Source organism: Vigna umbellata, chromosome 11 (assembly GCF_029865625.1).
Source record: "Vigna umbellata cultivar VRB3 chromosome 11, Vumbellata_1.0, whole genome shotgun sequence".
Lineage (NCBI taxonomy): Eukaryota > Viridiplantae > Streptophyta > Magnoliopsida > Fabales > Fabaceae > Vigna > Vigna umbellata.
In genome coordinates this window covers 6,071,414-6,085,237 of record NC_142175.1, presented here as the reverse complement: position 1 = coordinate 6,085,237, position 13,824 = coordinate 6,071,414, and the positions used below count along the sequence as shown (strand labels likewise).

The 13,824-nt window shown below is 33.3% G+C and overlaps 1 protein-coding gene and 1 pseudogene across 1 annotated transcript; both read right to left on the bottom strand.

The window, feature by feature from the left end:
* The window catches only part of LOC148190838 (uncharacterized), a 67,400-nt pseudogene extending 60,661 nt beyond the window's left edge, over positions 1-6,739 (bottom strand).
* A 3,740-nt stretch (positions 6,740-10,479) lies between these two features.
* LOC124825365 (early nodulin-like protein 20) lies at positions 10,480-11,296 on the bottom strand. Its single transcript, XM_047297965.2, has 2 exons — positions 11,122-11,296; positions 10,480-10,805 (listed from the first exon to the last, which is right to left on the bottom strand). The coding sequence occupies exons 1-2, from the start codon at positions 11,291-11,293 to the stop codon at positions 10,480-10,482; spliced, it is 498 nt and encodes a 165-aa protein (XP_047153921.1). The 5' UTR covers positions 11,294-11,296.
* Between the last annotated feature and the right edge of the window lie 2,528 nt (positions 11,297-13,824).

Below are 13,824 nucleotides of genomic sequence, written 5' to 3'. Positions count from 1 at the left end.
CACGTCAATAATGACAGGTGTCCTCTCACCTGCATTTCTCCAAAGTATAAGTTGTCTCAACCTCGTCGCTCCTTTGGTGGGTCTAAAAGTTGGGACTTCATCCCCTGATGAATGTGGTGCCTCAACCATATATCTATCACAATAAATAAGATGAAAGATTAATAAAAGACTTATAAAATAACATATATTATTTAACAAAAGGCATATTTTTACACAAATATGAAATTCATACATAATCATATGGATTGGTCATATGTATATTCTCTCATTGTGATCTTCCCGAATTGCATGTACATCATCAACTAGAGGGTCGTCATCCAAATTTATTGTCGTTTTAAATGGATGGTTGTGAGCAATATGAAGATTACTTAGATTCTCTTCTTTATCTTCAATTTGTCTTTTTCCTTGAAGAGCGACATACCAATGGTTAGACGCAGGATCTTTGACGTAAAAAACCTGACTTGCTTGATATGTCATGATAAATGGTTCGTCTCCATAACCAACCTTTCAAAAATGAACTAGTGTCATATCAAATTCATCTCTTTTGACACCACTCTTATTGTCAATCCACTTACATTTGAAGAGTGCAACAAAAAACTTAGTGTAATCAACCTCTCATATCTCTTCTCTTCTACCATAATATCTCATTGATCCAACTACAGGATTTTGATCTTTGGATGTGGAAAATTGTAGCGACTCAGCTTCTAGACTGTCGCCACTATTTTGTATTGTGCTTTTATCATCCAAAGTCTTCGTATAGAATGTGCAATTATTAATTTCATTGCCTGTACAACATACAACATCAAACTTTTAACCATTTGCTAGCCACAACAAAGTCTTAGAAGACTGTGATTCTTTAAAACTTCAGATTTGAACCAGGACAAGAATGTTCTGTTATGCTCCATCAATTGTCATTTCTCTGATACTCTTGGATACTTGTCTTTACAACGACTTTGTGTGCTTCCAAAAACGGGATCATCTCATATGTGTTGTTTAATATGTACAAATGTGCTTGCATCAATTGTTCATGACTTTTCGTCACCACATTCATACCTCAGATGCTTTTACTCTTAGAACATCTATTCAACCATGATGTCTGAGGAACTCCTATCAGATTTGCTTTAGTCATATAATCAAAACAAAACTCGATACTTTCTTTAGCAATATACCTTTCAATCATTCAACCTTCTGGATGATATTGATTTTTGACATACCCTTTCAAAATCTTCATATAATGGTCAATAAGATATATCCATCTTAAGTATACTAGTCCACACAACTTGATTTCTCTGACCAAATGAACAAGTATATGCACCATGATGTCAAAAAAGGATGAAGGGAAAAACATTTCTAGCTAACACAAGATGATAATAATGTTGCCTTGAAGTTCGTCTATCTTTGTAGAATCCATGACTTTACTACAAATTGACGAGAAAAATGAGCACAATCGAGTTATGGTTTGCCTAACTTTTTTGGGCAAAATTTCACGAATTGCCACCGGTAACAATTGTTGCATTAAGACGTGTCAATCGTGAGACTTTAGTCCAAGAAGCTTTAAGTCCTGCATTGACACTAAGCTCTTGATATTTGAAGAGTATCCTTGCGGTACCTTGATACTCATTAAACAAAGGAAAAAAGTTATCTTCTCTTGTCTGGACATTGTGTAACATGAAAGGGGCAAATAAGTACGTTTACCAATCTCTCTTGGTGCCAACTCTTCTCGGATTATCAAGTCAAACAAATCCAAATGAACATTCACTCCATCTTTTATTTATCCCTGGATGTTGAGTAGTGTACCAATCAAGCTATCAAAAACATTATTCTCTACATGCATGACATCTATGCAATGTCTAAAATCTAACTTTGACCAATATGGAAGATCAAAGAATATTGATTTCTTCTTCCAAGGGGTCGTTACAGATGACTTCTTTAATGTTTCCCAAATACATGATGTACTTTATTAACTTTTTCAAGAACTTCAAGGCAAGTAAGTGGAATTAGTGCATCTTCTTTCCCTTGTTGTCCATTGAATGCTTTTTTTTAACCTTCGATATGGATCATTAAATTGTAAAAATCGACGATGACACATATACATTGTCTTCCTTCCGTGTTTTAATTGATGAGCTGCAATGTTTTCTTCACATATAGGACATGCTTTATGACCCTTCACACTTGACCCCGACAAATTACCGTAAGCTGGAAAGTCATTAATCACTAGTGCAGAAAGGGCTTTAGACGTCTGTTATGTTGGCCTTTTAACGTCGAATATGTATCCGACGTCTTTGTGGGTGACGTTAATCAGACGTCGGACAATGTATACCCAACGTCTATATAGGCGTCGAACTGGATATATCCAACGTCTATACAAACGTCGAAGGTGCATATCCGACGTCTATATAGACGTCAGACTGTATATATCCAACGTTTATAGAGACGTCGAATGTAGGCATATCTAACGTCTATAGGCCTTGAAACGTTTTGTTCACTGTAACTCATTCGACGTCGGTTTGTGCATTGACCGACATCTATAGACGTCGGGCACTGCATTAACCGACGTCTATTGGGTGTATTTTTTTAAATTAATTTATTTTTGCAATAAAACCACACCTGAAAAACAAAAAATTGTTCCAGAACAATATACTATAATGTATATATATTCGTTTCATATAAAGAAAGTTCTATTTAATGTAAAAAACAATCCAAAACCAAAACTATCAAAATATAAACTTAAAACTAAACCTAAATAATGTTCAACAACAAATTTAAGCGTTCCTTGCTCCATCTTTGTTGAAGATAAGATGTCCACTCCTGCCTTATCTGCGTAATTATTTGCTCTGGTATAGGAGATGTACTCTTGAAGCGCTGCAAAATGAAGAAAGATTCATTATGGTTTCATATATGTTTAAAGATGAATTTGATTTGTAATGTATTGAAGGTATGCATCATTACCTCAATCCAGTCATCTGTAATGGAAGCTCGAATGATGGTCTTAATCCAAGACATGACATAGAAGCCACATTCCCATGAATCTACCTGTTTGTTATACTAAAATGACAAACTAAATAGTCAAGAATTTAGATCATTCAATTACATAGAAAAAGAATTAGAAGTATAAATGACTTACAACCTTTGGATACAAAATTTTAACAAGTTGACCTCGGGCTTTACCAATAACTCTATTTAGATTGAAAACACAAAGTAAAATTAATATAACTATATTTATCATAAAAATTTAAGGTGAACATCAAATTCAAAGTCATTTTTGGAGAAACACTTACCCTTGAAGCATGGCCCTCAAGTCAATTTTCATCTTCCTCTACAGCGAACAAAACCATATAATTTGACATTGTTTGGGAACGATGGCCATCAGCTGCCAGTGCGACCTATCACGAATCACAAATAGTTAAGTAACTAATTAAGTAAACTTTAATGAACTTTTACATATAACAACACCTACCCATCAATGTATGGCACAAGGTATACGTTTCTTTGTGACTCATCCATCCATGTTTGCAAATAATGTTGTTTGCTTTCAACTGTGTTACCAGAAGGTTAAATGGTCTGAGGTTCAACAAATCCGTAAATGGAAGACCGACCTTGGTCTACAATGATTGTGTCCATGTACCTAAAGCAACAAAGTTAAGTTGTTAGAAACTAGGAATCTAAATAAAACTAATATGGAAAACAAAATTAACTATCTTACATGCACCATAGTTGAATGACCTCCAATGCATCAGTCAATGACCTCAAATCCTGTCTTCACCGACATCACGTATCATGTCCTCTAAATGATCACTCATCCATTCTTCCACATAATACGTTCCTCGTGACGTGGTAGGCTGGTCCAGAACTTCTCCATGCCAAGTCCAAACGGTATAAGTTCTCATTATGCCGAACATGAATAAATGGTCACACACATTGCTTAAGTCTTGTCGTATTTGATTAAGACAACGAACACAAGGACAAAAATATGTCCCTTTCACAAGCTGAGCATTTTGTTCAACATATTGCAAGAACTTCGAAACACCCTTCTCATATTCTTCACTGATGCGACATTCATTCATCCAGCTTCGATCCATACTATGTTCGTAACATACTTCATCAGTTTCAGTTATTTAACTCTACAAGGTTAGTCCCTACCCATTCAGAAAAATTATTTTTCATAAATTGCTAAGACACATGCAAAGAAGTATACATCATAAATTTAATAAGATTTCAGCGACATTTTGCATTGGTCTCCGAAATACACGAAATGAGAGTAGTCAAGGATGACCACAATCAAATATGCATCCGGAGAACAATACAAATACTGAACCAAAATTTTATCAATCTTATCCATAAACTCCAACGTACATGTTATAGAAAATTATGAAAAATAATTTTCTCAAACTGTCCAATCGGACAATTGAAAATTTAATACAAACGATTAAAAAATTAATTGTTTGTGTTAAATTTCAAACGGGAACTAAGTTTCACTCAATCATTTCATACTTATAATCTAACATGCCAATTATAATTACACAACTATCACATGCGCATGCATATTTAAAACCCAATAACACATGCATACCTAAAAGCCAAAAACATGCATACGTAAAACCCAATAACATTCATACACAAAAGCCAATAACATGCATAGAAAAAAAGTTTTAAACAAAAAAGCTAACCTTTTTAGCAAATTAAAATAACAATGGAGGGAAATGGAGTAATGCACGGACAAAAATGTAGGCCAAAAAGAGTCCAAAACGCTGCCCACACACAAGCCAAAAACTACACCAAAACGCAACGAAAACAAATTTTAATTGGTTCAAATGGAAGATTTTTCATTAAAGAGTAATTTAATTGGAGTAAAAGTAAATTTAAACGGTCCATATTAGAGCGAAAATGCACCTGGAATGCAACACTTCAGATAGAAAAGGCGAGGAAGATGATGAACAATGAGCGTAACTCCTCGCGGGTGAAGTTAAACAACATATAAACATCGTGTGCTTAGGGGGTCTAACGTCTATTATAGTATATACATCGAAGACTTCACTAATATGACGTCTTTATTATGTATAAATTCATTTTCGCGGGGCTTATAAGCGTCGGTTTGGGGGCCCCGACGTCTTTGTGAACGTTTCACCTACCTTGTCAAGCAAATAGATGTTCGTTGGGGAGGGTCCCCGACGTCTATAATATTATAGACGTCGGGGCCCCGCCCAACAAATGTCTAAGTGATTGAAATAATTAATTTCTCACCTACCTGTCAGGCACTAGACGTCCGTTAGGAGGGCCCCGACGTCTATAATATTATAGACGTCGGGGCCTCGCCCAACAAATGTCTAAGTGACTGAAATAATTAATTTCTTACCTACCTGTCCGCCATATAGACGTCCGTTTGAAGGGGCCCTGACGTCTATAATATTATAGACGTCGGGGACCCTCCCCAACGAACGTCTATATGCACACTTATTTACGAAAATGCCATCGATCAATAATTTACGTTGGTTGTTTTGAGGTCCGACGTCTAATGGGTGACGTTAAAAACCAATTTTGCACTAGTGAATGGTGCAAAATAACATGGCATGCATCATGAAAGTTTCAAAAGCAAAGGCATCAAATATTTCAACCTCATCACCCCCCACAACTTCAAGTCTTCAACTAGTGGCCTGAGATAAACATTTATGTCATTTCCAAGTTGCTTTGGACTAGATATAAACATTGACAACATCATGTACTTTCTTTTCATGCACAATCGAGGAAATAAGTTTGGAAATTATCAGTATAACAGGCCAACAACTGTGATTGGTACTTAAATTACCAAATGGGTTCATTCCATCAGTAGCTAAACCAAACCTAAGATTTCTACATTCTTGACAAAATTGGGAGAATTCTTGATCAATATTTTTCCATTGCTTTGAATCAGCTGGATGACGAAGCAACTCATCAGTTGTTCTCTCATCTACATGTCATCTTAGGTTTTTAGTGTCTTTAGGATTCACGAACAAACGCTTAAGTCTGGCCACGAGTGTGACCACTATCTTCACTTTTTCTTGACTTGTATCATGATAACCCACATTTTGGACACTTTGTCAAAACTTCGTACTCATTCCTATATAATATGCAATCATTCAGACATGCATGTATCCGTTTATACTTCATACCCATCGGACAAAGAATTTTTTTTGCATCATAATTACGAGTGAGTAATGTAATTCCATCTGGCAGCATTTCATTCAACAACGACAACAATTATGTAAAACTCTTATCAGTCCATCGATTGCTCGCCTTTAAATTTATAAGCCTTAACACTGCTGACAACCGTGTGAACTTAGTTGAACCCATATACAAAGAAGTCTTTGCATCAATGGACATCATTTCATAAACATGCGCTTGAGCAAAATCTTCTACACCAACATCGCGGATCATGTCCTCTAAGTTGTCTTCTTCCGGTCGATCTTCCATATTCATGGTGGAATCATATACATTTTCAGTTGGAGAGACAGTTGGAAAGTCTATTAATTCGCCGTGCCATATCCATGTTGTATAACTTCGTACGAAACCATCACAAAAGATGTTCCCTAATATCGGTTGCGTTCAACTTCCTCCCATTCAAACAATTGACATAGGGATATCTAAATTTGACTTCATCATCACCCCTTTTACTCGCACTACGTTGTGCAAACTGTATAAATTCTTCTACCCCTGTCTCGTACTCGATACTAATTTGTGGTGAATTAGTCCATTGTTGATCCATATGCATATTTACTGAAATTGTTTACACAATTTCAATAATCTTGAATGATTAGTTTGATCTATTTTGTATTCAAGGTGTGACACTATCCCATTCAAGAAGATTCACTTTTTTTAGTTTATTAAACATATAAATTTTAAACAATATATCTAAAATTTCACAAAATTTTTCCAACATTTCGCATTGGTCTTCAGGTTGCACGAAATGAAAGTGATTATAAATCACAATCAAATATGCACCCGAAGATCAATACAAAACACAACTGCAAAATTTCATGAAATTTAAGACATGTATATTAAAATTCATATGTATTAATAAACTATGAAAAAGTTATTACTCTTCTTAAACTGTACAACCGGACAATTCAAAATTCAATACTTGTAAATTATTATTACCATCTCCTCTCTATTCATTTGTAAAAAGTACATTTCTTCAAAAAATCTGGAGATAGTAAATAATTTTTGTATTGAATCTCAAACGAGAAACTAAGGTTAATTCAAAACAACAATATATTCAACCAAACAAATAATTACATATGCAACCTATAATATATTCAAGCAAACAAATAATTACATGTTCATATTAAAAGGAAAATTTTAAGAATAGAAACCTGGGAGCATGAAAGCCGATCAACTATAGAGAATATCCGCGTTTAAGAAGCCGGTCAACTATACAATCTCTAGACAAAAACAAACAACACATTAATTACTATCATGATTCCTAAAGTTTATTTCATCACCAAATCAACCAATTTAATATAAACCATCCAAAATCATATTTCCTAATTTCTATATCCCTAATTGAAAAATCTCAACCAACTTACATTATCAATCAATTGACATTATCAACCAATTTAACACAAACAAACCAAAATTCTATTATCCCAATTTCTATATCCCTAATTCAAAAATATACACTAATTTACATTATAAATAAATTTACATTATCAACAAATTTAACACAAACAATTCAAATTTTTATTCCCCTAAATTTGTAAATCATTAATTTGTATGGCCAAAACCCCCTCTGCTCATGGATTCTCATCACCAAATAACAATTATATCAATCTCAAACTGGTTTACTATCAAAGCACATATTAAAATGGACAAAAAATGGTGCCGGCGAAAAGAACTTACCACTTGAAGAGAATAGAAACAGTGGCAACAAGAACAGCCGATGGCGACAACATCAACGACTGACGGAGACGACGACGACGCTGGAGGTAGCGAAAGTGAGAATGGAGGAGGCTCAATTGCGAGAGGGAGAAGTGGAACAATAGGTCCGCGAGGAAGAAGAAAATTGTTTTCGCGTTGTGCGTTTCTGCAAGTAAATAAACGATATTGCCTCAGTTGTATACTTAACCGAGGTAATAACACCATATCGATGCCTATTCCTTTTAGAAAATAACAAATTTGAAATTATACCTCACACTATAGGCCTCAGTTCACGGTAAAACTGAGGCTGAAAGACCATATCACATCGGTTGAGAAGAACCGAGGCAGTATCAGTAGGTGTTTGGCAGGACATACTGCCTCAGTTCCCCTCACAATCGAGGCAGTAGCCCTGTTTCAGAAAACGTGTAAGATGTAAAGTTTGACTTGCAGAAAAGGCAGGATATTATGCCTCGGTTCCCCTAACAATTGAGGTAGTATCTATGTTTCTGAAAACATGTCAGATGTGAAGTTTGACTTGCAGGTTGATTGTGCAGGGTATTATACCTCGGTTTCCTACATAACCGAGACAGTAGTGCTATTATGCCTCGATTCTAAGCACAACCGAAGCATATAACTTCGTCTTATTTACGGACTTGCCACCGCATTTTTATATGCTTTGGAACCAAAGCGTATTTGGCGCGTTAAAAAAGTGTTTTTTTAGGCTTAATACCTCTTTTGGTCCCTCGAAAGAGGGGTTGTGTTCAAAATGGTCCTACCTTTTTAAAAAGTAACAAATGATTCCAACGTTTGAAAAAACGGGTCAAGTTAATCCTTTTTGCTAATGATGTCAAAATTTTAACGGTGCAAGTGCTCCCCTGGACAAAACATGATGAGGTGTCCAATTCTAATGATTGTGTGGCACTATGAGGGTGAATGAGGTGTAAAATAAAAAATTCAATAATCTTTTAAAGGGAAATAAATAATTATTAAAAAATTAAATAATTACTAAAAAATATTGAATTGGGCGAAGATTCCTTTTAAATTATAATTAAAAAATTTATGAAGAGTTAGGGTTTCATTAACCACTATAAATAACAATTTCTAATTAGCTCTAATCTTAATAGGTAATTTAATTAAAATCACTTTAACTCTAATTAAATTTCTAAAAGCTGATTCACTATCAGAAACCTAATCAAGAACTTGTCTTCTTCTTCCCAATTTTTTTTGTTTATTTCACGCTAATAACCTAACCCCGAGTTCTTTTTTCTCGCAGAAAACTCTACTCTGAGAGTTATCCTTGTCTCGAGCAAGGCAGAAGCCTTGTGGCGGCAAAGACGACAAAGATGCGGGAGCGCGACGCAGGCGGCGTTTTTGTCTTCTATGGTGGCTGGCGGTGTGTTCGCGAAGGACCGCGTGAGGAGATCATGTCGAAGAAGGTCGTGATGGCTCGCGGTGGACGATGTGGCAAGTACTATGGAGGAATCGCGATGCCCTTCGTGGCGCAAGGAAAACCCTTTTTATCTTCTTCTCTGTTTTGGATTGTTTCGCAGGGAAGCCCAGACATGACCTCTTCACGGCAGAGGCGAGTTGTTTCTTCGCAGAGGCGGGTTGTTTCTTGACCACTTTTTTCTGACACGAAAATTGAACTCCTCCATTTCTCAAATAAATGAAATTTTTTGAAAGATTTGTGGTATTTCAAAATTAGGAGGATGATTGAAGATCTTGTGAAAAGTAACGCCACACGTGGATTAATAATTAATAATCTTCTAAAGAAATGAAATTAATATTACAGAAATGAACAACTCATAAATGCATGAGGGATTTTTGTTTGAAATGCAAAATAGAGAATCTAACTTCAGAAGACAAAGAAGCATATTGAGTGGAGAGTTGTTTACTCTTGAATCCGAATAGTCTCAAAACCCCTTTGAATGGAAGTCTTAACAACATCCAATCTATTTTTTTTGTCACAATTTTAACCTCACTGCCACGCAACTGTCATGCAATAAGATAAACTTGAGACGTCATTAAGTTTTGTCCAGAGGACAGCTGCACCGTTTAATTTTTGACACGGTTAGCAAAAAGATTAACTTGACCCATTTTTTTCAAAAGTTGGGATCATTTGTTACTTTTTAAACTCTTTCGAGGGACCAAAAGAGATATTAAATCTTTTTTTTACTAGTGGTAGATTGCTGAAGCAAATTTATCACTAGTATTGTTGTTCCGAAAGTCGCCACTTTTTTTATCTTTAGAATATTGTGAAAATTTTGATTTTTTTTTATTTTTGTTTAATGTCAAAATTATTGCTAAAGTTGTTCTTGTAACATGTATCAGCTGTGTGAATATTCCTGTTACAGTAAGTGAAAATATTTTTGTTCGACATATTTCTTGAACTTTTATTTTCATAATTTGAGAACATTACCATTTTTTCCACAACAAATGTAAATTGTAATACTACTATAGCGTTATGGATTCTGATCCATCCATTCCTTTGACACAGATAAAGTAGACAATTTAACTGTTGATAATTTCATTTTTATCACACTAATATTTTATCATAAATATTTTTTTGTAGTGAATTCAAATAAACATTTATATAATAAAAACCTCCACTACCAAAACTGTGACCAAAAATACAATGAATTCCATATTTATGATTCTACTTGACTGAAAGGCTTTATTGGATAGTGCTGAGGGTGATGGGTTGAAAGTGGGTTCCTCAACATTTATTGCTATTTTCATTCCCTCAAAGCAAAAACCTCTTCCACAAAGAAAATAATATGTTCTTGCTTCTAAAAGTTGAACAACATCTCTCCCTCCTTTTGTGATATTTTGTATGAAATTTGTATCAATACAATTCTCATAATTTGTTTTGTTCACTTCCAAAACATTGTAGAGACTCTTATCAAAACCAAAATCTGTATATACAAAGAAAATAGGTTAATAAAAACATTATATGTCCATAAAATATTTAATGTACAGATGTAAGAATAATCATAACAATAAACTTTTAACGCATCCTTTAAAACACGTTTAGGCAATCTATATTTTTAACTTAAAAATTAATCAAATTTTATATTTGATGGATATTACAATCTTTGGGATCTTTCATCTTTTGTAGATTTTAATATTTAATTAATAATAAACCTAATTTTAACTAAATTTAATACATTTCTCAAGATTAACTGTTTGAAATGAACTATTTCAATTGATTGATTAACTGAGAGCACTTACATAGCCAATCACCCTTGTAGAAGTGTTCATAACTTGCCCATTGTGTAAAGTTGGTTTTTGGTGACCAAGTATATCTTCCTCCTCCTACTCTGTGAAGTATAACTTCTCTTCCTCCAACTTTGTAACACCCTATTGTGATAGTGATCAATAAGCATATGATTATTTTTCTCATAACTTCAATTTTCAGTATAAATCTCCTATTGAAGTGAAAAAAATCCCAACTGTGAAATAAAACAAAACGAATTCTACAAAATTTATGGGTAGACTTGAATAAACAACTCCAAGTCATAGAAGATTTATGGAATGATTTTGGATTTTGGAATGAAAAAAACAGGGTTAGTGGAAAATTTCATGTAGTTGAATCATCCCGAAGGTGTGATGAAAATTGAAGGCATATTTGTATGTCTCTACCTGTTTGGCTCGTCTTGTTTCAATAATCATAGTATTCTTTTAATTATTTTAGACCTTAAAAGGAAAAAGACTTAAATCAATATCTTGATTTGGCCAAAAGTTTCAAAAATCACACATAGCTCACAAATTTTGCCGGACTCAACCAATGATGGCTCATCAATTCTACGTTAGTTCAAAAGCTATACGTTTTGATTTGATCAACAAAATTTCTAATAAAACAAGAATCTCATTTTACTCTAAGAAGTTAGGACCACGACACTAAACAAGAATAAACTCTTGTTTCATACAAGAATGTGGTGAATTTGCTACCAAAAAATAAAATCGGTCAAGAGAAGGCAGTCAGATTTTAAATACTATAATTTAAAATTAGAATGGATAAAGAAAAATCTAAGTTTATACTAATATTTTTTAAAGTTAAAAAATTAGAGTTAAATTATATTTACAATCTTTAAATTTGAATTTAAAATTAAAATTCGTTTATTTTAAATTTTGATATATTTTAATCTCAAACTTTTAAAATAAATAAATATATAATCATCTTAATTCAAAAACGTTAATTTATTTTTTTATAAAAAATATTTTAAGTTAGCATAAAACTATTACTTAAACGTAAAAAAGACAACGGTTTAATAGATGTGATTTAATAGTTATCAAAACCCACGTTGTGTTGATGATTTATACCACAGTTTTTAAAATATTGCCTTAAGATTGCGTGGGCAAAAAAGTATATAACATGGCCAACCAACATATAAACGATACACTTAAAATAATCAAGGTATAAACGTATAATGATATACACTTAAAAAATCAATGTTAAAATATGTTTTTCATTTTCTTTTTTTTTTCATTCATTTTTGGAAACTTTGTCTTATTTAAATCTCTCTTCTTTTAGAAAATCATAAATTTAGTTTCTCCTAATCATTGTCGGTGACAAATAATATACTAAATCACACAAATTTTGTGTCAGTGAACAATATTCCTCGATATAAAAAACACTATCGCTGTGTGTTTGTTTGGAGGGAAAATACTATTCACGTAAATTAACGATGATGGATTACGAAAAGCAACGTTGTTCGTTTTGGTGGATTTGCGCCGATTTGGTGAGACGGATATCCGCTAATTTGCGGGATTGCACTGTTAAGCTCATCTCGCAAATATGGAAAGATTTGCGATGATTTACGAGAGAAAGACTGATATATCCATCTTTGCTTCCATACATCAGCCAAAAATATAAGCCAAAAATAACGATTATGCACATTAATAACTGGTTACAACAGAGTGTAACCGGTTAAAGAGAAGAATAAATTTTTGCTTGCACACGCGTTACTGGTTACGCAATATATATTTTTCAGTTTTTTTTATAATTATTTTAATATTATAATTTAAAAAGATGTACATCTTAATAAAATTAGGTATATTATATTTTCTAATTTATTAAAACTAAGTTGATTATTTAATTTTTATAATTTTTAAACATTAATTTTATAAATTATTCATAATTTTTTTTTCTTTATAAACATTTTTACAATTAAATATAACATGTTATATTACTTTTATAATTAGGAGCATTTTGGTAATCTTTAATTTCTACCCATTAAACTAATTTTTAAAATCTATCACATCAATCAAATCCTACACTCATTTTCACAAACTTTACTTACAAACTTTACTTCCAAATCTACTCTCAATTACCCACAAATTCACTCAAAAAAATAACTAAAAAATTACCCTCAAATTCACTCAAATTCATTCAAATTATTTCTCCAAAATTATCTCTCGCAAATCTATTCCAAAGAACACGGTCTATGTGATCACGTCCTCAAACCCGAAAAAGTTGACAAGATAACTTAATGATAATCCCTGTGCCACGTTCCTGGCTAAGTAAGGTCGGCAGAATCCATCCTTGATATCAACCCAGCATCAAGGTTAAACTGTTGCTGTGATGTTAACGTCACGTCAGTAGACTGTTCTACCACCCTGCACCATTTCTTATAACAGTACTCTTAGCCAAAATTTAAACATAAATTATAATTGTTCCAAGTTGTGAAAATTTATGATAGTTCACAGAAGCTTCGAAAGATTCAAGCCAACTATATATATCTTAAGGAAAATGTTTGTTCGACAACAATATTTTGCCAACTTTTTGACAACGCCACGTGGCATTGTTTCATTGATTGGTTTTAAAAGGCTTTTTTAAAAGGTGGAATTTGTTCAGAAGGGCAATTTTGGAATGAATTTGGATAGAAACTCCTTTTAGCAGTTTATTTTTTCAGATTCACTTGCAGTTTGGTT